This window comes from Mustela putorius, unplaced genomic scaffold (genome assembly GCF_011764305.1).
Source record: "Mustela putorius furo isolate JIRA1106 unplaced genomic scaffold, ASM1176430v1.1 tig00000460_pilon_pilon_pilon, whole genome shotgun sequence".
In the NCBI taxonomy this organism is placed as follows: Eukaryota; Metazoa; Chordata; class Mammalia; order Carnivora; family Mustelidae; genus Mustela; species Mustela putorius.
The window spans coordinates 6,528,511-6,553,287 of record NW_025421389.1 but is presented as its reverse complement, the minus strand read 5'-3'; the positions used below and the strand labels follow the sequence as shown (position 1 = coordinate 6,553,287).

The 24,777-nt window shown below is 37.7% G+C and overlaps 1 protein-coding gene across 2 annotated transcripts in view; it reads left to right on the top strand.

Moving 5' to 3' along the window:
• Positions 1–24,777, top strand: part of JAM3 (junctional adhesion molecule 3) — a 94,889-nt gene that overhangs the window by 8,616 nt on the left and 61,496 nt on the right. The window contains exon 2 of one of the 2 annotated variants that reach the window (XM_045080335.1): positions 19,422–19,496. The exons of the other annotated variant lie outside the window; for it this stretch is intronic. Within the exon in view, the coding sequence (XP_044936270.1) occupies positions 19,436–19,496 (61 nt within the window). The 5' untranslated portion in view covers positions 19,422–19,435. The remainder of the gene's footprint in view (positions 1–19,421; positions 19,497–24,777) is intronic. 2 annotated transcript variants of the gene reach the window in all.

Genomic DNA, 24,777 nt, shown 5'->3' with positions numbered 1-24,777 from the left:
GAGAGTGGAGCCTTGTGCCAGGCTTGATCCCACTACCCATGAGATCATGTCCTGAGCTGAACCAAAAGTGGGATGCTTAACCACCTGAGCCACCAGACATCCTTAGGGGTATATTATTTTAAAGATATACAGAATTGTACAACTATAATCTCTGTCCTTAGATTCTCTGAGAAGCAACCATCTATCATTTAAGATACAGCAACTTAAAATTTGGAGAATTACAGCTGTTCTGCACTAAACAGGCAAGGTGAAGGTGAAGACATTCAGAGGTAAAATATAAAAGTAAACTTGAGCTTTATAGCTGAAATCTGAATCTGAGATTCAGATTCCCACAGAATAAAATGTTGGTTCTCTGAAAGGCTCAGCACATGCACAGTGAGGAAGAAAACCACCCACTGTATCTTGGGAAGGCTCCATTGTTTGTAGCCTTTCAGATACTTTTCTGGGTGAAGGAAGGAGCACAGCATCGTGGGTGTTAGGCATTCTGGATTCATTTCCCAGCATTGCATGTGATTCATTTTTGGACCTTGCAGAGATAATACTGGTTTTAATCCAAATCATTTGAAAGTAATTTAAACACCATCCCTTTCACACTACCAGCAAAACATCCACATTTCATTCCCCTTATTAGATGACTCACTTTAACTATATAAGTTTTCACATCCAAAGAAGTGATTTTATGGGAATTTAAGAGAATTTTAAATTGATTAGTTGAATTAGTTTTTTAATTGAAAGTTTATTAGAAGGTTTTGAAAACCTAGTTTTTAGAAACCTCTTTTTCTTCTCAAAGTTTAGAAGTGTATTAGGGCCAGGTGAACTTTGTTTGATCTCCAAGAGGTTGGGAGCATTCATATTTCAGAGCCTCAGGTTTTTGTTTGTTTGTTTTTGTTTTTTTAAGACTGCTACAGCCTTACTACATCTAATGTTTTAAGAGTTTCTGTGTTTGTTTACCCAAATTAAAAACTAAGAACTATTTGGTTGGGTTGCTGTTCTTAATTCAGTATGATTTCTTTGTATTAGGTATGAAGTCTCACTCACCAAAAGTCTACTGGTAATAAAGAACAGGTTTAGAACTTTAGTTGTGAATCTTTAGAACACTGATTCAGTAGGAACAAATATTGAAGTATCTTTAATTTACCAGGCAATTGTTTTCATACCATTAGGGTACATTGATAAAGTACCTTATGTTATGAACACTTTATAGGAACTAATGAAACCTGTAGACAGACTCTTTCCTCCAAAGAGTATTCTTAAGTACATATATAAATCTTTTATATACTATTTTTGGGGGTTTGCAGCCCCCAGAAAATTATTCATGCACCTTAGGTTGAGAAGCCTGCTCTAGGGCTTAGGATGTGGGACAAATCCTTAGAATGAATGTTTTTTGAAATAGATGCTGACTGCGAGTAGAGTTCAGGAGGATTACAAAAATATTATTTTATTCTTATTTCTTCTTTCCCTTAATTCTCTTATAGCCTAACTTTTCTGTTAGACTATGTATGGATAATGACTGTTAGTGTCAAACATCTGGTTATGGGCACCTAGGTGGCTCAGTTAAGCATCTGCCTTTGGCTCCGGTCATAATCCCAGAGTCCTGCGATTGAGTCCCACATTGGGCTCCCTACTTAGCAGGGAATCTGCTTCTCCCTCTTCCTCTGCGCCTCCCCCGCTTGTGATCACTCACTCTCTCTCGCTTTCTCACTTTCTTAAATAATAAATAAAATCTTAAAAAAAAAACCCATCTGGTCATATTCTTTATGTATTTTCAATTTAAATTACTTTGTAGATAAGTCAGAGAATGAAGACTTCGATGTAAATGGAAAATAATATACATGTAACTTTCAAAATGCTTAATTCTATAATTTTTACAGTGTTTTATCATGTTAGTACAGCTTTAGGAGGTGTGCAGGGTTAAGCCAATGAATAACAGAATGAAATGTTGAGATGAAATTATTGCTGGAATTCCTCTTCCATCTACCTCTGGTTTCTGTTTATAGCAACTCCCTCTCTGTGTCTGTCTTTGCCTCCCTGGCTCACTCTCTCTTTCTTTTTCTTAGGCATTAGTGATGAGAGAAGAATCCCAAAGACATTTAGTAACATTGGATTAGGAATTTGGACTTCATTGAAGCCAGAACAAATATTTTCTCCTTCTAGTACCCTGTGGCTAATATTCCACATGCTGTTTGCAAATTACAGCAAACTATTCCTTCAGAGTGAGTTCAGGGTCAGGTAACTTTTTTGACAAAGAGTGTGTTTTTGTGTTTTGTTCTCTCCAACTCACAGATTTTACTTTCTGTTCTCTTCTTGTCAAGTACATTTTCTACATGTAGGATAAATAAAATCTGTTAAAACTTTGGTTGCTTTTGTTCTTACATCTGAGCAGTCCTTTTAGCTTGTATTTTTTTAAAGTTACTTTTAATGAAACCTTGAGGAAGAAAATTTAATTGGAATTTAGAAGCTCCAGTTTCAAGCCTCATAACTTACCTATAGCCCGATGATAATGTGATGTGCTTGGTTGTACAACCTTAGTTTCCTATGGAAATCACTGCTTTCCCTTCAAGAGAAAAACATTAGACTTGGGTTTCCTGATGACAGAGGTAAAGCAGTTCTTTGAATGTCCACATCCACCTTTTCCTTTGAGGAGTTGGATTCTAGAGAAATATTGCTTTCCTTTTTTTTTTCTTTTTTAAGATTATGGCTATATAATGGAGGAAAAATTGATAAGACTTACTTTATTCCCTTTTTATTGGGAATCATGATTTGGAGCATGGTATTTGGCTCTGTAGAATTGTTTTTTCATTGTCTTCTGAGTAACCCTTGTTTCTTCCATTCCTATTTTCTTATCATGGTTCATTTACCCCCAAATATAGAGCATACTATTTTCTTCATTGCTACGCATTCCCTAGTATCCAGCTTAGTGTACTTCTCTGTAAAGTCTTGTTTAGAGCTCTAACCTGTAGTGATCTCATCCTCTTCTGAATTCCTATTTATTACGAAGAGCACAAATTAGACCAAGATTTGGATCTCAACTCTGCTATATTACTTGCCAGTAATTTCCTGTTCTATAAAAGAGTAGTGATAATTTGTAAATTTGTAGGATTGTCTTGCAAACCAGTGACTATATATAAAGCTCCTATCAGAGTATCTAAATGGTAACAAATATAACATTAATTAAGGTAGTAAAATTAAAATTAATTACATGATTCATATAAGTGCTCTGCAGAGGGCGTGACATAATAATAAGCTCATAGTGTTATGTTTGTTTTTTGTTTTGGGGTTTTTTTTGGTCAATAAGTAGTAAATATTTACTTTATTATTAACTGTTGTTGCTACTACTTCTATTACTACTTATCATCTGACTGCAATTCATTTGATCCTTAATTATTGAGAGGCAAATTTAAAGTGAGGTTTATCAGGCTTGGGCATTTGGACTCCTCACTTACAGAGGGATCCCTTTCAAGGCCCTGGATTTCATACTAGCAATGTGTTCTCAGATTTGCATAAATTAGATGCCTTAGCCATAATCAACTAAGACTGTTCTTTTCTTCCACTCGCTTTCCCTTCTGTCATACTCTTCCTCATGTTGAGTACCGTTGTAATGGTCATAGGCATTTTTTCCAGCTAACAGGAGTTGAGTTGGGAACACATTCAGTTCTGGTTTTAGTGGAATTGTTTATGTGGTCCATAGTCACTGTTATGTACAGTTGTTATTGCTAACCATCTCAGTGTAGGCATGGTTTCCAGGAATATTCTACGATGTTGTTTGACTTACTAGGATGGTGATAAGAAGTTGTAGAGCCCACTGAGAATGCCAATTTTAAGTCCTCTTAATCCTGCTGTAGTGAGTATGTGGTTGAAAAAACCGGGTAATGAGTTTTCTCATGTCAAAGAGTATTTAAGATTTTTCACTGTAAAAGAAAACCTGAAATATCCTGAAGTCTTAGAGCTTAAATGTGAAAGAAACTATATAGTATGTTTTTATTTATTTTTAAATAGAGAGGAGCACCTGGGTGGCTCATTTGGTTAAGTGTCTGCCTTTGGCTCTGGTCATGATCCCAGTGTCCTGGAATTGAGCTGGGCTCCTTGCTGTCAGGCTCCCTGCTTAGTGGGGAGCTTGCTTCTCCCTCCGCCCCTGCTCATGTGCTTTTCCTCACTCAGTTTCTCAAATAAATAAATAAAATCTTTTAAAAAAATAAGTAGAACACCTGCATGAGCAGGGGTGGGGGAAGGTGCCAAGGGAGAGGGAGACAGAGAATCCTAAGCAGGGTTCACATTCAGTGTGGAGCCTGATGTGGGGCTTGATCTCACAACCATAAATCATGACCTGAGCTGATATCAAGAGTTGAACACTATCGACTGAGCCACCCAGGTGTCCCTGAAGGAAACTTTAAACAGAGATTTTCCCAAATTTAACAACAGTACATTCACTCTTTGCATGATTGCCAATAATGAGTATTTCATTTTCCTGTGATATTACCAGTAATGAATAATGGAGCACCTTAAAGTGTTTGTTTTTTCATTAACCATGCTGAAAGTGGTTTTTTTGTTTGTTTGTTTGTTTTTTTTGTTCTTTTTTTTGGATTCACTTATTTTTATAGAACATAGTGACATAGTGGCAGGGCTGAGGGAGAGGGATAGGAAGAGAAACTCAAGCAGACTCCCTGCTGAACACAGAGCCTGATGTGGAACTCAGGCCCATGACTCCAATTCAAGAATTGGATGCTTAATTGACTGATCCACCCAAGTGGCCCTGAGTTAACTGACTGAGCCAGGCATCCCAAGGCACCCCTGAATTAAAGTCTTGATTATCATTATTATTTTCATAGACAGTATTATGAAATCATTGTCATATCATGATGTGCTCTAAAAATCCTCAGATGTGGGAAAGATTTTAGAGTACCAAGGAGTTAATGAAAATATGATTATATGTCTAGGTTTTGTGATATTTGTGCAGCCATCTTTTTTTTTTTTTTTTAAGATTTTATTTGACAGGCAGAGATCACAAGAAGGCAGAAAGGCAGGGGGAGAGAGAGGAGGAAGCAGGCTCCCTGCCGAGCAAAGAGCCCGATGTGGGGCTTGATCCCAGGACCCTGGGATCATGACCTGAGCCTAAGGCAGAGGCTTTAACCCACTGAGCCACCCAGGTACCCCAGCCATCTTTTAAAATTTGTATTTTTTTGTGATTTTTGCTCTCATTCTTTTTTTTAAAAGATTTTATTTATTTGAGAGAGAAAATGAGAGAGAGAGAGAGAGAGAGAGAGCGAGAGAGCATGAGAAGGGAGAGGGTCAGAGGGAGAAGCAGACTCCCTGCCGAGCAGGGAGCCCAATGGGGGACTTGATCTTGGAACCTTAGGATCATGACTTGAGCCAAAGGCAGTTGCCTAACCAACTGAGCCACGCAGGCACCCTGTTCTCATTCTTAATAAATATTCACTTATTACCTAATTTTGTATTCATAATTTTGTATTTGTTCTCCTAATGAGGGACTCAAAATTATATCCACTTTAGACTCCAAAAAACTTGGTTTACCCTAATTATAGTCTAATTTGAATCATATCTTTGGTTGTTAAATTGACCTATTAATTTAAATTACCAATGACAGTGTATTTTCCTATTTGTGTGTCTTGACTCTTCAAGTAGTTTGTAGTTTGAGGGTAGACAATTTGTCTTATGCCTAGCATAATTCTTGAAATAGGTATATAGATATAGTTACACAGATATTCACTGTTGAGAGAACAATGTGGCATAAGGAAGTGTCTATTCTTTAATTGCAGGTTTGGGAGCTTCACTAGCTATTTTAGATGTGGGCTGATAAATATTTATGTTCAAACATATTATAGCCTGAATAGATGAGAAGCCATGGTCTAATTTGTATGTTTCTTAATATTTATTTTATTTTTAAAGATTTTACTTCTTTATTTGACAGAGAGAGAGAGAGAGAGATCACAAGTAGGCAGAGGGAGGGGGGAAGTAGGCTCCCTGCTGAGCACAGAGGCTGATGTGGGGCTCTATCCCAGGACCCTGAAATCATGACCTGAGCTGAAGGCAGAGGCTTAACCCACTGAGTCATTTCCCAGGCGCCCCTAACCTTATTTTAAAGTAATTCGGAGCTAGAAGACCTGGTTTTCACTTTGATCTCTGATACTTTCAAATTTTAAAGTTATAATAGTCTCCTAATATATTTGAGAATTATTCTCTTAATCTATAGTGAGATCATTATAATACCCATTTTCTAGGATTGTTACATGGATCAGATGAGATCGTGAGTGAAAGTGGTAGTATACATTATAAAGTGCTATACAGATGTAAACAGTTACCATTCTTCGCTTTATTCCCTTTGGGTTCTAGAATTTCATTAGATCTCCAATTCTCCAAAACTTTAACAGTACTAATGAGAGGAACATAATTGTATTAAAGCTTCCCTGATGGTTTATTTTGATGAGATAACCAGTTTTTAAATTTATTTTTTTTCTATGTAGGGAACATATTTCAACTAAGGTACAGATGGTGTCCTGAATTTTTCTTAAAAAAAAAAAAAAACAAATAATTTTAAGTTTCAAGAGTAAAGAAGAAAAATTTCTCTTTGACATTCCAGGATTTAAAAAGTGGTTCAGTGATATTTGTAGAAAAAGACCTCAGGACACCTGGGTGACTCATTTGTTAAGTGTCTGCCTTCTGCTCAGGTCATGATCTCAGGGTCCTGGAATTGAGTCCCTCATTGGGCTCCCTGCTCAGGGGGGACCCTGCTTCTCCCTCTGCCTGCTGTTCCCCCTGCTTGTGTGCACACACACACACACTCTCTCTGAAAAACAAATAAAAATCTAAAGAAAAGAAAAGAAAGATTAGACCTCTTATTGGGGAAATTTTCATGTCTGAGCCAGCAAGCTTTGAGTAATACGAAGCGTTGGTGGGAATTTCAGCATATCTTTAAGTAAAGGGGCTGCCAATATAAATCATTCAGTTTACATTAAAAATAAACATCTTATGAGATAAATAGCTGGTAAGAATGGATGAGTTTGGGATAATAAAATGCCATATGAATGAATACATGTCCATATTTCATAGGCTGAGAGTTTTAGTGTTGCCTTTTCCCCAACAATGAGATAAGGTGACAGAATTTCATGTCCTGAGATCAGTGTGCCATGTAATGTTAGCTACCCTTTACATGAAGGACATTTTTGTTGCTATTGTTGTTTTTTGGTATATGAAGAAAAAGTAGGGGGGCGCCTGGGTGGCTCAGCGGTTTAAGCCTCTGCCTTCAGCTCGGGTCATGATCTCAGGGTCCTGGGATCGAGCCCTGCATCGGGCTCTCTGCTCAGTGGGGGGCCTGCTTCCCCCTCTCTCTCTGCCTGCCTCTCTGCCTACTTGTGCTCTCTATCAAATAAATAAATAAATAAATCTTAAAAAAAAAAAAAAGAAAAAGTAGGGGAGTGTGAAGAAAAGCATTCTGAAACTCACCAAAATACCTCTGTTTTAAGACCCAAAGAATATATAGTTTTCAAAAAATGCTATAACAAAGCATATGTTGGGTATTAAACCAGAGCTTTATGGGCATTAAATTCTGGGTCTCCAACTCTCTCATAGATTATATTCATACTCATTTCAAATCATTAATTGAAGTTAGTTGAAATCTGGAAAGTCTGAAAGTGTTAACTGTTCATTCATTGGAGAGCCAAAATTTGGAATCTGTCTCATTACAGACCTATATAGGTAAGATACTTTAAAAAAATTTCCTCTTCTCTTAAATGTTGTTCATGTTGGACTTCTCTGGAAGAGGGAACTATCTTATAGGCCAAATCTAATTGCTCAGTAACTGGACTAGTTATCAGGAGATCCAGATTTTTGTCACTGATGTACATGGTGATCTCAACAACTCATTTAATCATTTTGTATTAAGTTTTCAACCCTCCAAGGTAATATTTACCCCCTCTCAACTTATACAGAGTTGAGCTTATAGAACTTAAGAGTTGAAAGGCATTGTAAGAAATGGTTTCTTAACATTGGCACTGTTGACATTTTGAGCGGGATAATCCTATATTATAGTGGGCTGTCCTGCACATTGTAGGATGTTTAGCAGCGTCCCTGGCCTCTAAATGCCAGTAGTAGCACTGCTAGTTATGACAACCAAAAACGATGCCAGAAATTTCCAAATGTTCTTTGGGTGGCAGTGTCTCTCCCAGTTGAAAACCACTGCTGTAAGAGATTATTCAAGACTGAGACAACTGAGGCCTAGAGAAGTTCAGTCACCAGCTTTAGATCACATAAATATTAAGTGATTGAGCTGGAACTAGAACCCATCTTTATTAATATACTCCCAACCCAGTTCCCTGGTTTCCCCCTTAAATTAATTTAGGGTTTTGTTCCATATCAAAAGCAGTGGCATACATTAATTATTGATGCCAAAAGAAATATTGATAAATCTTCTACATTTACCAGTTACCAATTATGTTTTACCCACTGACTTCCACCCCACAACTTCCAGAGCTCTACCATACATCCTAAGGAATCCCTGCCTTTCTCCACTCGTAAACACTTGATAAATGCTTGAGCACCACTTGAGTTCCAGCTATCCCAAAAGGGCACCCGGTCCAGAGAGCTCTGGCCTATGCCTGTTCTATCTCCAGCAATCTCACCAGGGCCTTTGGCACGGAATGCCCTAGACTGTGCCCACTCCAACTCTAGCCATCCTTGTGGGGGTGGCTCCGGTGCGGTGTGTCCTAGGACTACTGACCCATCCTGCTTCAGCTCCAGCTCCAGTTGGCCAGCCAAAACTTCTAGGCACTCACATTTTACACTGAGGATGTTTCTTCAGGAAGCTGCTCCGTCAAGACTGGGAGATGTGACTATTTTCCTTAATTCACAGAAACAAAGAAAACCAAAGAAAATGAGGAGACAAAGAAATACGCTTCAAATAAAAGAACAAGGCAAAACTTAAGGACAGGATGAAATGGAGATAAGCAGTCTTATAAAGATTTCAAAAAGTAAGAGTCATAATGTTACCTGACTTGAGAGAACAGTAGATAAGCTCAGTGAAGACACCAGCAAAGAGAGAGAAAATATAAAAAGAACCAATAAGAGTTTTAGAATACAATAACTGAAGTGAAAAATTCACTAGAGGGAATCAAGCAGATTAGAAGATACAGAAGAATGGATCAGTAATCTGGAAGACAGGATAATGGAAAGCACTCAAACTGAACAGAAAAAAGATAGAGATATTACTGTCTATCTATAAACATATATATCTGTTAAAGTTTTTATATATATACAAACTTTATATATGTGTAAAATATAAATGTATATATAAATATATATATAAACACACATATATATAAACATTCTATCCAAAACCAGCAGAATACACATTCTTTTCAAGTATACATCGAACACTTTTCAGGATCACATATTAGGCCACAAAATAAGTCTCAGCAAACTTAATGAAATTGAATTCTTATTAAGCATCTTTTTCATTCACAACACTATGAAACCAGCAATCAGTTACAAGAAGAGGCCTGGAAAAGGCCCATAAACATATGGAGGCTAAACAACATGCTCCTAAATAACCAATAGGTCAACAGAAACATCAAAGAAGAACTCAAAAAAATAAGTTTTTTTTAAAGTTTTTATTTATTTATTTGTTAGAGAGATTGAGAGCACAAATAGGGGCAGCAGCAGGCAGAGGAAGAAGCAGGCTCCCCCTGAGCAAGGAGCCTAGTGTGGGATTTGATTCCAGAACCCTGGTATCATGACCTGAGCTGAAGGCAGATGGTTAACTGACTGAGCCACCCAGGAGTCCCACAAAAGAAGTTTTAAGAGTGAAGTTTATAATGATACAGGCCTACGTCAAGAAACAAGGAAGATCTCAATCTAACCTTATACCTAAAGGAATTAGCAAAATAAAAGGCCCAGAGTTAGTAGAAGGAAGGAAATAGTAAAGATGAGAGTGGAAATAAATGAAAATGGAAACTACAAAAACAATAGAAAAGATCAGTGGAACTAAGAGCTTGTTCTTTGGAAAGATGAATAAAATTGATAAACCTTTAGCTAAACTTATCAAGAAAAAAAGGACTCAAAAATTAGAAATGAAAGAGAAGAATTAAAACTAACACCATAGAAATACTATGATAATAGGAGACTGCTGTGACCAATTATATGCCATAATTGGACAACCTAGAAGAAATGGATAAATTGGTAGAAATATAGAGTCTTTCAAAATTGAATCAGGAGGAAAGAGAAAATCTGAATAGACCAGTTAACAGTAATGAAATTAGATTGACAATTTAAAAGCTACCAACAAAAAAAGTTTAGGACCAGATGGCTTTACAGGTGAATTGTACTAAACATTTAAAGATTAATGCCTATCCTTTAAAAAATATGACAAAAAAAATAGAAAAGGGAAAAAATCTTTTCAAATTCATTCTGTGAGGCCAGCATTACCCTGAAACCAAAACCAGACTAAGACACTATAAAAAAAAGAAAATTACAGACTAATATCCCTGATGAACATAAATGCAAAAGTTTTCAACAAAATATTTGCAAACCAAATTCAACAATACATTAAACAGATTATTTACCATGATCAAGTGGGATTTATTCCAGGGTGCAAACATGGTTCAATATCTGCACATCTATCACTGTTATAACACATTAACAAGATGAAGGATAAAAACTATATCATTTCAATAAATATAGAAAAACCATTTGACAAAATTCAACATCCATTCATGATAAACTCTAAACAGAGTAGGTTTAGAGGGAACATACCTCAGCATAATGAAGGCCATATATGACTGACCCATAGCTAACATCATATTGTTGAAAAGCCAAGTGCATTTTCTCTAAGATCAAGAACGAACTAGGATATCCACTCTTTCCACTTTTATTCAGCATAGTGTTGAAAGATCCAGCCACAGCAGTCAGACAACAAAAAGAAATAAAAGGCATTCAGATTGGTAAGGAAGAAGTAAAACTTTCACTATTTGCAGATAACATGGTACTATATGTAGAAAACCTGAAAGACTCCACCAAAAGAGTACTAGAACTGATAAATGAATTCAGTAAAGCCATAGGATACAAAATCGATGTGCAGAAATCTTTTGCATTTCTATACACTAATAATAAAGCATCAGAAAGTGAAATTCAGAAAATAATCCCATTTACAATTGCACTAGAGATCACAAGATACCTGGGAATAACTAACTAGACTAAATAACTAACTAAAGAGGTGAAAGACCTGTACTCTGAAAACTGTAGAACATTGTTGAAAGAAATTGAAGATGACACAAAAATGTGGAATGACATTCCATGCTTATGGGTTGCAAGAGCAAATATTGTTAAAATGTCTATACTACTCAAAGCAATCTATACATTTAATGCAATCCTTTTCAAAATAGCAACAGCATTTTTTACAGAAGTAAAGCAAACACTAAAATTTGTATGGAACTACAAAACACCCAGGATAGCCAAAGTAATTTTGGACATCAAGTGCCAGACTGACAAAGCTGTAGTAATCAAAACAGTATGGTACTGTCACAAAAATAGACATATAGGTCAATAGAACAGAATAGAAAACCCAGAGATAAGCCCACAAGTGTATGGTCAATTAATCGCAACAAACAAGAAAAGAATATGCAATGGGGAAAAGAGTCCAGCAAATGATGTTGGGAAAACTGGTTAGCTCTATGCAGAAGAGTAAAACCAGAACACTTTCTTATACCATACACAAAAATGGATGCAAAATGGATTAAAAAACAGAGCAGAGGCAGTGATTTCTCTTACATTGGCTGTAGTTACATTTTTCTAGATGTCTCCCGAGGCAAGGGAAATAAAAAATAGACTGTTGGGACTACATCAGAAAGCTTCTGCACAGTGAAAGAAACAGCAAACAAAAAGGCAACCTACTGAATAGGAGAAGATATTTGCAAACTACATACCAATAAAGCTTTAGTACCCAAAATGTCCGAAGAACTTATACAACTCAACACCCAAAGAACAAATAATTCAGTTTAAAAATGAGCAGAAGAAATGAATAGATATTTCTTCAAAGAAGACATACAGATGACTAACAGACACATGAAAATATGCTCAACATCACTCATCTTTAGGGAAATGCAAATCAAAACTGCAGTGGGAGTTGTCTGGGCGGCTCAGTCAGTTAAGTGTCCAACTCTTGATTTCGGCTCAGGTTCTGTTCTCAGGGCCATGGGATCAAGCCCTGTGTGAGATTCCATTCTCAGTGCAAGTCAGCTTGAGATTTTCTCTCTCTCCATCTTCCTCTGTCCCTCCCTCTACTTGTTCTCTCTAAAAATAAATAAAAGCTTAAAAAAAAAACTACAGTGAGATATTATCTTACATCTATCAGAATGGTTAAAATCAAAAACACAGGAAACAACAAGTACTGACAAAGATGTGGAGAAAGGGGAACCCTTTTATACTATTGGTGGGAATGTGAACTGATGTTACCACTGTGGAAACAGTATGGAGGTTCTTCAAAAAGTTAAAAATAGAAATACCCTATGATCCAGTACTACTGAGTATTGACAGAAAAAATACAAAAATACTGATTCAAACAGATACATGCACCCCTCTGTTTATTGCAACCTTATTTGTGGTATCCAAATTATGGAAGCAACCCAAGTGCCTATTGATAGATGAATGGATAAAGAAGATGTGGTGTATATTTATAATGGAATATTATTCATCCATATAATAGAAAGAAACTTTGCCATTTGCAACAACATGGATGGAGCTAGAGAGTATATTGCTAAGCAAAATGAGTCAGAGAAAGACAGATACTGTATGATTTCAATCATATGGAATTTAAGAAATGAAACAAATGAGCAAAGGGAAAGAAAAGAGAGACACAAACCAAGAAGCAAACTCTGAACTATAGAGAATAAACTAATGGTTACCAAAGGGCAAGTGGGTTGGAGGATGGGGGAAATAGGAAATGGAGATTAGGGAGTGTGCTTATCATGATGAGCACTTGGTAATCTATGGAATTGTTGAATCACTGTAATGCACACCTGAAACAAATATAACACTATATGTTAACCATACTGGACCTAAAAATAATTTTAAAAAGCCCTAGAGACTCCATGAAAAAGTTAATTAGAACTAGTAAGTTCAGTACATTTGTAGGATATAAAAATTAATATACAGAAATCTGTTGCATTTCTTTCTCTTTTTTTAATAGATTTTATTTATTTATTTGACAGAGGGCGGGGAGAGAGAGAGAGTGAGAGTGTGTATAAGCAGGCAGAGAAGCAGGCAGAAGGAGAGGGAGAGGTGGGCTCTCCGCTGAGCGGAAAGCCTGGTATGGGGCTTGATCCCAGGACCCTGGGATCATGACCTGAGCCGAAGGCAGATGCTTAACCACCTGAGCCACCCAGATGCCCCAGTCTGTTGCATTTCTTTACAGTAATAGTGAAGTAGCAAAAAGAGGAAGTAAGAAAAGAGCCTCATTAACAATTGCACCAAAAAGAGTAAAGTACGTAAGAATACATTTTACCAAGGAGGTGAAAGACCTGTACTCTGAAAAACACAAGCCATTGATGAAAGAAATTGATGACACAAATGGGAAGATATTTCATGCTCATGGGTTAGAAAAATTAATAGTGTTGGGGCGCCTGGGTGGCTCAGTGGGTTAAAGCCTCTGCCTTCGGCTCAGGTCATGATCCCAGCGTCCTGGGATCAAGCCCCGCATCGGGCTCTCTGCTCTGCAGGGAGCCTGCTTCCTCCTCTCTCTCTGCCTACCTCTCTGCCTAATTGTGATCTCTGTCTGTCAAATAAATAAAAAATCTTAAAAAAAAAAAGAAAAATTAATATTGTTAAAATGTCCATATTACTGCAGTCTGTAGAGTCAGTGCAATCCATATAAGAATACCATTAGTCATCTTCACAGAATTAGAACAAATAATCCTAAAATTTGTATGGAGCCAAAAAAGACCCAGCATAGCCAAAACAATCTTTTTTCTTTTTTTTTTAACTTAACTTCAATTTAGTTAGCATGCAATGTATTGTTAGTTTCAGGGGTAGTATTTAATGATTCATTAGTTGTGTATAACACCTAGTGCTCATTACATCAAGTGTCCTCCTTAATGCCCATCACCCAGTTAACATCCCTCACCCACCTCCCCTCCAGCAACTCAATTTGTTCCTTATAGTTAAAGAGTCTCTTATGGTTTGCCTTCTTCTGTTTTATCTTAGTTTTCCTTCCCTTCCCCTATGTTTATCTGTTTTGTTTCTTAAATTCCACACATGAGTGAAATCATGTATTTGTCTTTCTCTGTCTGACTTATTTCATGAAGCATAATGCCCTCTAGTTCCATCCACATCTTTGCAAATGGCAAGATTTTATTCTTTTTGATGGCTGAGTAATATATAATATTATATATATACAGCACATCTTCTTTACCAATCTATCTGGGTTCTTTCTATATTTTGGCTATTGTGAACATTGCTGCTATAAACACTGGGGTACATGTGCCCTTTTGAGTCACTATTTTTTGTATCCTTTGGATAAATACCCAGTAGTACATTTGCTGGGTCAAAGGCTAGTTCTATTTTTAGCTTTCTGAGGAATCTCCATACTGTTTTCCAGAGTGGCTGTACCAGTTTGCATGCCCACCAGCAGTGTAAGAGGGTTCCTCTTTCTCCACATCTTTGGCAACATCTGTTCATAGCCAAAGCAATCTTAAGAAAGAAGAACAAAGATGGAGATTTCAAACTATACTACAAAAGTATGGTAATCAAAACAGTATACTGGCACTGACACAGAAATAGACACATAGGTCAGTAGAGTAGAATAGAGAATAGAATAGAATAGAATAGAATAGAGAACCCAGAAATAAACCCACTTATTTGGTCAATTAATCTCAGCAAAGAAGGCAAAAAATACACAGTCAGGAAAAGACAGTCTCTTTTATAAATGGTAATAGGAAAACTAGATAGCAAAAGGATGAAACTGGGCTTTTTTTTTTTTAAGATTATTTATTTATTTGACAGAGATCACAAGTAGGCAGAGAGGCAGAGATAGAGGAAGGAAGCAGGGTCACTGCTGAGCAGAGAGCCTGATGCGTGGCTCGATTCCAGGACCCTGGGATCATGACCTGAGCTGAAGGCAGAGGCTTTAACCCACTGAGCCACACAGGCGCCCTGGGCTACTTTTTAATACCAAGTTTATTAATATTGAGTTCATTTAAGAATAAACTCAAAATGGATTATAGACCTAAATGTAAGACCTAAACCAAAAACTTTAAAAAAATTGGGCAGTAAACTCTTAGATATTGGCCTTAGCAATATTTCTCTCGTTCTGTCTCTTCAGGAAAGGGAGACAAGAGCAAAATAAAGTATTGGGATTACACCAATATAAAACACTTTTGCATAGTGAAGGAAACAGGAAAACAAAAAGCAGCCTAGTAAATGAGAGAAGGTATTTGCAACTGGTATATTTGGTAAGGGATATATATCCAAAATACATAGAGAGCTCTTAAAACTCAATATCAAAAAAAAAATTATCTGATTAAAATGGGCAGAGGACTTGACTAGACATTTTTTCCGAAGAAGAAATAGAGGTGACTAGAAAACAGTTGAAAAGATGTTCAACATCACTAACCATCAGGGAAATGCAAATACTACCATGACGATAGATAACCTCACAATGGTCAGGATAGCTAGTATCAATAAGGCAAGAAATAACAAGTATTGGTAATGGTATAGAAGAAAGGGAACCCATATGTGCTGTTTGTGGAGGTGTAAATTGGCACATCCACTATGGAGATTCCTCAAAAATTAAAAATAGAAATGCTACATGGCCAGGGCATGTGAGTGGCTCAGTTAAGTGTCCAACTCTTTATCTCAACTTAGGTCTTGATCTCAGGGTCATGAGTTCAGGCCCCACATTGGGCTCCACACTGGGCATGGAACCTACTTTAAAAAAAATTACCACATGACCTATTAATTCCCCTTCTGGATATTTCACTGAGGAATGGGATAACATAGATGTTCATAGATGAACATCATAGATTAATGGATAAAGAAGATGTTGTGTATATATATATTACTCAGCCATAAAAAGGAATGAGATCTTCCATTTGTGACAGCCTGCATGGATGTCGGGGGTATTCTGCTAAGTAAAAGAAGTCAGAAAAAGACAAATACTGTATAATTTCACTTACATGCAGAATCTAAAAAAGAAATGGGCAAAACCAGAAACAGACTCTAGAGAACAAACTGCTGATTGCTGGAGTGAAGGGGGTCAGGTGATGGGTGAAATGGGTGAAGATAATAAAGAGGTGCAAATGTCTTGTTCTAAAATAAGTCACAGGTATGAAAGGTACAGCAAGGGTAATATAGTCAACAACATTGTAACAACTTTGGTGACAGATGGTTTAACACTTATGGTGGTGAGCATTTGGCAATGTATAGATACCATGTTGTACACCTGAAACTAATAAAATGTTGTATGTCAACTATACTTCAGTAAAAAAGTGCTTGAGCAGCATTTAATAAGAACATTTGGAATGGCTGGTATGGAAGGTTTCAGTTTGCCTTATAAGTCATATAGATAAGTTTAAGTTGGATATAATGTATTGGATATTGAAAAGTAGTGAATTCTGTTGTAGTAGAGAATCTAGAAGATGTATCTTTGGAATCTAGTGCCTGTGTATCACAGTGAAATCACTGTGATATCTTACGTTTATACTGAATCATTTTGTGTCTTCCATTCTTTACGTACTGCAAAGTTACATGATTTTTAATAAACAGTAAATTTGGAAACATAGTAGCACTTAGTAAATTTTGATTATTTGTTTAAATCCATATCTGATGTTTATCATAATAACTTGGGTTTTCAGTTTATCATAATATCTTGGGTTTTCAGTATATAGAAATTCAGTTTTAGCTTGGGGACACAAGGGGAAGACAAAAGAAGGAGAACCATATAAGAGAGAGCAAATTGGGTAAAATTTGTTGTCAGAAAAACTGTCAGGTAGGAGAACTTGTAAATATACACTTTCCTTTAAAGTTAGGGTAAATCATCTGAACATTTGAATTCTGGAATTCTCTCAAGCTCTGTGCTGAGGACATCTTTGGATTTCTTATGGTCTCATTAACAGAACCTTTTCTCTGATAGCTGTGCAGCACAGCTGTCTATCTTTTGAAAACTCCAGACCCCTGCAATGTTGAAAACCTCAGACACTAAGCTTTGAAGATGCTTTTTTAATCTATTGAAATCTTTGAACTTAGATACAATTGGGTTGTTATGTAATATTCTGAACATGCATAAATTCACAATATGAAAGTGCTTGAAGTCCAAACTCAGGGGTTTGCAGACTAAGAGAAACTATAGAGTAAGAGCCAGTAGGCATTAAGTGTAATTATCTGCCATGGTTATATTTACTTGCTGTTTTTCCATTCCTCCCTCTATAAGTATATTATAAACTGTCCTAAGCTAAAGTATTAATTAGATAATAAGATTTTTTAAAAAAGATTTTTATTTATTTATTTGACAGAGAGAGATCACAAGTAGGCAGAGAGGCAGGCAGAGAGAGAGGGGGAAGCAGGCTCCCCTCTGAGCAGAGAGCCCGATGTGGGACTTGATCCCAGGACCCTGAGATCATGACCTGAGCCAAAGGCAGCGGCTTAACCCACTGAGCCACCCAGGTGCCCCGCTAATAAGATTTTTAAAGATATCATTCTTCTCACTGGGTATCAATATTCTTAGTGGTATTTTCCACTAGAAAATGAACTAACACTAGCCATTAGGGATTGGCCTAGTACTGAAGGACAGTTAAAAGTGGTCCTTGGGGCACCTGGGTGGCTCAGTGGGTTAAAGCCTCTGCCTCTGGCTCAGGTCACGATCTCGATCTCAGGATCGAGCCCCGCATTGAGCTCTCTGCTTGGCAGGGAGCCTGCTTCCTTTCCTTTCTCTCTGCTTGCCTCTCTGCCTACTTGTGATCTCTGTCTGTCAAACAAATAAATTAACTCTTAAAAAAAAAAAAGTGGTCCTTAAGGGGCACCTGGGTGGCTCAGTGGGTTAAAGCCTCTGCCTTCGGTTCAGGTCATGGTCTCAAGGTCCTGGGATCGAGCCCCACATCGGGCTCTCTGCACAGCGGGTAGCCTGCTCCCTCCTCTCTCTCTGCCTGACTTTCTGCCTACTTGTGATCTCTATCAAATAAATAAATAAAAAATCTTAAAAAAAAAAAGTGGTCCTTAAACTTAAGCTTGGATAGTAGGATTGAGGGTCAAAGAATAGGTTTGGGGGGCAGGATGTATCCTATAAGTAAATGTGTGTAGTGATGGAAAGGTTGCATGACGCAAGGGGACAAGGGAGCCACTACCATGTAGTAGTTGGGGAAATGGCCTTTTTTTTTTTTTAACTGTAAGAATGATGGTCAGTAAAACTTGGTAAGTTTAAAAAGTTTACATAAGAAAAATAATTATTCACAATCTTATCAGGGCAGTGTTGCAACAATTTAACATTTTCACATATTTGTTATTTTTCTCTACATTTTAGAAATAATTGAGTTCATACTTTAAATATCCTTTTGTATTCTGCCCCTTTGCTCACTATAGTTGGTTTCCTTGGCTTTTATTTTCTCACAGCTGCTCAGAGAGACTGCACATGTTTCCCAGTGCATGTAATATATTTTTGGCCACTTTTTTGCAGGGTTGAATTTATTTACCCATCAGAGTCAATCCTAAATGTTATTTTCTTAGAGAAGCTTTCCCTAATTCTTGGGATTAATACCTCCTGTTACATACTTTTGTAGTCCCCTGTACTTTTCTTTATAGCCTTTATTGCAATTATAATTCATAATGTATGCAGAATTAGGATGTTGTATATTGGTTAAGTATGTGTTGTTAGAATGCAAGATTCATGAGAGTAGGAACTGTTCACTCTATCTTTATCTTCTACCCAATACAGAATGTGGTAGGTGCTCAGTAACCTTCAGTATATATTGAATAAATAAATGAATGAACAAACATTATAGGCAGCAGTCTCCCTCCGTCATACATAATACCTTTGTTAAAGTGTATGTTTGGTAGTGGGTGTCTGAAAGTCTAATCCTGGATTCTTTTTTCTAGGAGCTAATAAATATATATATAGATCCCTAAATATGCTTCTTGGAAGCACTGCTCTTTTTGACCAAGGAAAATGAGTTCAGAGTCTACCTTGTTAGGCATCAGGGGTGGGAAGTGACTGCTAAGAATGGCAGTCACCAGCTGCTCCCTACTGATTTGGAATTTTGTAAGTAGAATCAGGAATCTCTTCCTCCACAGGCTCACAGACCCCTTCCCTGATCCTTTTTAGTCCATGTTACAAGATCAGGCAACCCACAATATTGAAATTTCTGCTTTAGGATGCTCTTGGTAGCATCCTGGGTGGAAAAGGGGAGACAGTGTTCGTTTTTCTTGTCCAGGCAGCAAGATCTGAATGGAGCTTCAGCCATTTGCAGTCCCCAGTCCCACTTACAAAAATCACGATCATCATCCAGGTGGGTCTTTTCACCTGCATTTAAATTCCTGAGATAATAGAAGAGGGAGAAGACTAGTGGGGTGAGATTACAAGTATCCCCAGAACACAAAAAGTCTGACTTCATCATTGAAATGAAGGAGAAAGAAATAGGGGCACCATTGCTGTCAAAATGTTTTCCACTAACAACAGCAGCACCTGATAGGAGCACTGTCCTATTTTAATCCTGATTAACCATTTGGATATATGGGTTAGGGCCTTGCTGCTTAGGGTGTAGTCTATAGACCAATAGCTTACAAAAAATGGATGGGCTGGGGGCACCTGGGTGGCTCAGTGGGTTAAAGCCTCTGCCTTCGGCTCAGGTCATGATCCCGGGGTCCTGGGATCGAGCCCCACATTGGGCTCTCTGAGAGGCAGGGAGCCTGCTTCTCTTCCTCTCTCTCTACCTCTCTCTCTGCCTGCTTGTGATCTATCTCTCTCTCTCAAATAAATAAATAAAATCTTAAAAAAAAAATGGATGGACTTATAAAAAAAAAAATGTCAGGTTTAATTCCAGAGTAGTGAATCAGAATCTTCATTTAACCAAAGCTGGGTGGCCTGTGTGCATGTTAGCTTTTAAGGCAAGCTGGGTTAGGTTGCTGTAAAATGTACAGACTGAGTGGTTGCAAGTCAAGGACATAAGTATTTGGAAACCTGAATATCTATTTATTTTAAGATTTTATTTTTAAGTAATCTCTATACCTAATGGGGGGCTCAAACTCAACAACCCTGAGATCAAGAGTTGTGTGGTCTACTGGCTGAGCTGCCGGGCACACCAGAAACCTGATTTTTAATCTTAGACCCTGATACTCAAAATATTTGATATACGAGTTTCTTTCTGAGAGAGAAAGAGTAGCCACTCTTTAAATGTATGGCCATGCAGTAAGTTAATGGCAGTCACAACTCAGTATTTCTGTGGTGTTTTAACCTAGACTTGTTTTCTATTTAATTATTTAATTCACTTTGCCTGATTTTATATTAGGGCAAAACTTTTAAAGATAGTCTTAGGGTGCCTGGGTGGCTCAGTTAGTTAAGCATCAGACTCTTGATCTCAGCCCAGGTCTTAATCGCAGGGTTGTCAGTTCAAGCCCAGCCACTGGGCTTCATCCTGGGTGTGGAGCCTATTCAATAAATAAATAAATAAATAGATAGATAGATAGATAGATAGGTAGATAGAGAAATAAATAAATAAAATAAAATAGAATAAAAATTAAAATTAAAATAAAAAATAAAATTGTCTTCTTGTACCAACAGAGAAAATAGAGGTTTCCTGTGTTTGTATATACAGAGACATTTAGAAGGTATTCCAAGCAGTATATTTCTCCATTTATATTTGGACTATTTTGTTTGAAAACCTAATTTTAACAAGTGGGAAAACAGGTCAGCTTCTTTTCTCTTTTTCTGTTGGAGTTTTCATCTGTCATATTTGTTCAACATAAGTCTAAAATTTAACACACAGCAAATGAATTATCTTTTCTTTGCTAGACTCAAATGCAGCCATTAACAACATCTGCCTTTAGAAGCCATTTATTTATACAGTGAGCTGCTTTTTGCTGGAGTGAGCTCTGAGTTGAGTATAAATAGGAAAGGATCCTTATTCTCTGATCTTATGGGTCCATTCAGTTCCATCCAGAAGTTCTGGGTTTCTGGGTTGTTACGGTGGCTTTGTATGTCGAGACAAACCTTAAATGCTTTTACTCTTCTTGTTTTACTTCATATTTCATAGTAAGTATATAGCAGAATTTGGGAATTTCCTCTATTTTAAGATTCTTCTCAAATCCATTGTTTGGTAGAGGTTTACTGGAGACTCCAATCACCTGTTCTTCCCCCTGAGGAAAGGTAGTACGTTTGAAGTCTCAGTTCTGTTATCCAAAAGCTGGTTATGCATTTACCTGCTTCTGGTCTTTCTTACTTCCAGGAGAGGCTGACTCAACACTTCCAGCTACCTTGTGCTTTGAACTGACTTCTTTGGTGTGTTGGGGTACTCAGTTTATCAGAAGTGGACATAATTGGATGCTTCTTTCCTTTGGTAGCTGCTGGCCAGAATTACTTTTTCCCTTTTACCTGCCAATAAAGGACTCTTCAGTTTGTGGTTTTACATAATTCACTAAATTTAGTGTATTTAGTTAGGTTTATCAGTATAATGTTTGCTGAGTGTTTACATTGTGCCTGACACTTTCCAGAACCATTTGGGAGAACCATTACTCGGAGAGTACATCTTTGTGTCTTGGGTGTTGTGGGAGAGGGCTGGAATATAACATTGCCCTTTATGGGTTTTATTGTGATATGTAATATAGAAGAACTTTCTTCATGGGCCCCTACACATGTTTATGCCCACTTTAGGCAGATCTTCTTGAGGTAAAGGGGAATACCTTAAAGGAGGAATAGAAAATGGTGACAATGTCTTAATACCCCCCTACTGTCCTCTTCCCCCAATAGTTTGAATGTTACTTAGAAACAGTTTCTAAGAGGGAATTTCCTTAAATAAGTATTACGGAAGTTGGCAAATTGTGGAAACAATTTTAGCATCTGTGGTTGATGTTCTACATTGCAGAACATTTTTGCATATAGGTTTGAGTCTTAGCTGATCACTTTGCCTTCTACATCATGCATGCAGGAACAGGGTACAATAATGACACCTTCATTTTAGACTTAGTGAAATTTTTAACAAGGATCTCTGGAATCCTTTGATGAACCTCTTTGGAACATTTAGTGACAAAATGTCTTTTGCAGAGACGTCTCTTCTTCCATCTCATGAGTCCTTAGCCTGTGCTGGTTTTCAGGAGTAGGCTGACTTCTAGTTGTATAATCAATTAAATTTTTTCCACTAGTGGAGAAGAAAGGCATTATCAGTAATGGAAAATCCAAATTACAAAGTATTAGAAGAAATTTTTTTAGAAGCAATTTAAGGGTATAGTTTAGGGGTGCCTGGATGCTTCAGTCAGTTAAGCATCTGTCTTTGGCTCAGGTCCTGATCCTAGGGTCCTGGGATTGAGCCCCATGTCAGGCTGTCTTCTTGGCGGAGAGCATGCTTCTCCCTCTCCCTCTGCCTGCCATCCCCCCCACCTCTTTTTCTCTGTGTATCAAATAGATAAATAAAATCTTTAAAAAAATAAGATTATATTTTACTTTAAATAATATTTGCTGTATGTCTGACCTAACAGTGTTTATTTCAGGATAATGTTTTCTTGATTTCTTTTTATATTAGAAGATGCCACCTTATCTTCCACATTACAGAATGTAGTTTTAAGGCATGATCTTTAGGTTTTTAAAATTTTAAAATCTATTCTTAATTTTCTTATTCAATGTATATGCTTTCTTGGTCCTGTAAGATTAATACTGCCCTCTCAGCAAATCCCTCTTAGAGGAAACATGCCTTAACATAGTAAAAACCATATATGAAAAATCCACAGTTAACATCACACTCAATGGTGAAAAACTGAGAGCTTTTCCTATAACATCAGGAACAAGACAAGGATCCCCACTCTCACCACTTCTGTTCAGCATAGTGGTGGAATTCTTAGCCACAGAATTCAGACAAGAAAAAGAAATAAAAGGCAATGGGGAGGAGCTTAGATGGTGGTAGAAGAGGAGGACCCTAAGCTTGTCTCCTCCCTCAAACACAACTAGATAGCTATCAAATCTAAATACCCCAGAAATCAACCTGAAAACTGACAGAACAAACTCCACAACTAAAGGGAGAGAAGTATCTACATCAAGGAAGGTAGGAAGTATGAAATGTGGTTTAGGGGAGAAACTGGGTGCTTTGGAGGGGAGGGAGCCATGGTTGCAGAGAAAGATAGAGAGAGAGAGAGAGAGGAGAACACCAGAGAATACACAGGGAGACTATTTTCCCAAAACCATTTCCTGGAAAATGAGATGGGCTGATTTTCATGAGTTCTTACAACCATCGGGACATAAACACTAGAATTTTAAAAGTCAGTGGGCTCTATAGACAAACTATGGAAAGAACCTAGATGTCCATCAACAGATGAATGGATAAAGAAGATGTGGTGTGTGTGTGTGTGTGTGTATACGTATATATATATACACACACGTACACACACACACACACATACACACTCTGGAATACTATGCAGCCATCAAGAGAAATGAAATCTTGCCATTTGTGATGATGTGGATGGAACTAGAGGGTACTATGCTGAGTGAAATAAGTCAATCAGAGAACGACAACTATCATATGATCTCCCTGATAAGAGGAAGTGGAGAGGCAACATGGGGGGCTTAAGGGGTTAGGAAAGGAATAAATGAAACAAGATGGGATTGGGAGGGAGACAAACCATAAGAGACTCTTAATCTCACAAAACAAACTGAGGGTTGCTGGGGGGAGGGGGGTCTGGAGAGGGGGGTGGACTTTGGGGAAGGTATGTGCTATGGTGAGTGCTGGGAAGTGTGTAAACCTGGCGATTCACAGACCTGTACCCCTGGGGATATGTTTATAAAAAAATTTAAAAATTAAAAAAAATAAATAAAATCTTAAAAAAAAAAGTCAGTGGGCTTCGCAGGGTTAGAGCCATGAGAGCACTGCAGTGCTCCTGAAGAGAAGGCAGGCAAACAACCTGGAGGTGTTCAGTATGGAAACAATGATCTGGAAAATGCCTAGGTCACACATGGGGGAGATTATTCACTCCTCCCGGAGTACTCCCCTGAGAGGTGGCAATCAGGGAGATGCCTTTCCAGGGACAAAGGAGCCATCTGCACCATTTCCCTCTCCCACGCCTCAGCATAAGAGCCACCTGCAATAATCAATGCAGTGCCAACACTGCCTAACCTACTTATATCAAGTTCTACACCCTTGTGCTCTGGCAGGACTGCCTGTCTTGGTCAAAATTGCCTTAATCCCTATGCAGCAGGCCCCTTCCCCAGAAGACCAGCAGAAACCCCTACCCACATAATGTCCCCCAACCAGAGAGTTCTGCAGGGCTTCAGTTCTAGTTGAAGTAGTATCAGGTCCCATTTAACAAGCAGATCAGAGCACATCTAGTTAAAACTGGTGCATTCTGGCCAAGGACCAAACACTGTCCACTGTGGGCAAGGAGACCCTCTGTAAATGAGTATATTGAAGGATAGAGCAGCCAAAACACAACAGTAGAGCTCATGCAGCACATACCAGAGACCTTCCCTAAAGAGCCAGGTCCTGGACATTACATGATCTCTTCTTCATAAAATCATTACTTTCAGGAATAGTAAACATAACAGGCTTTTTTCTAAAAAATAGAAAAAGACAAGGACTTAGACAAAAT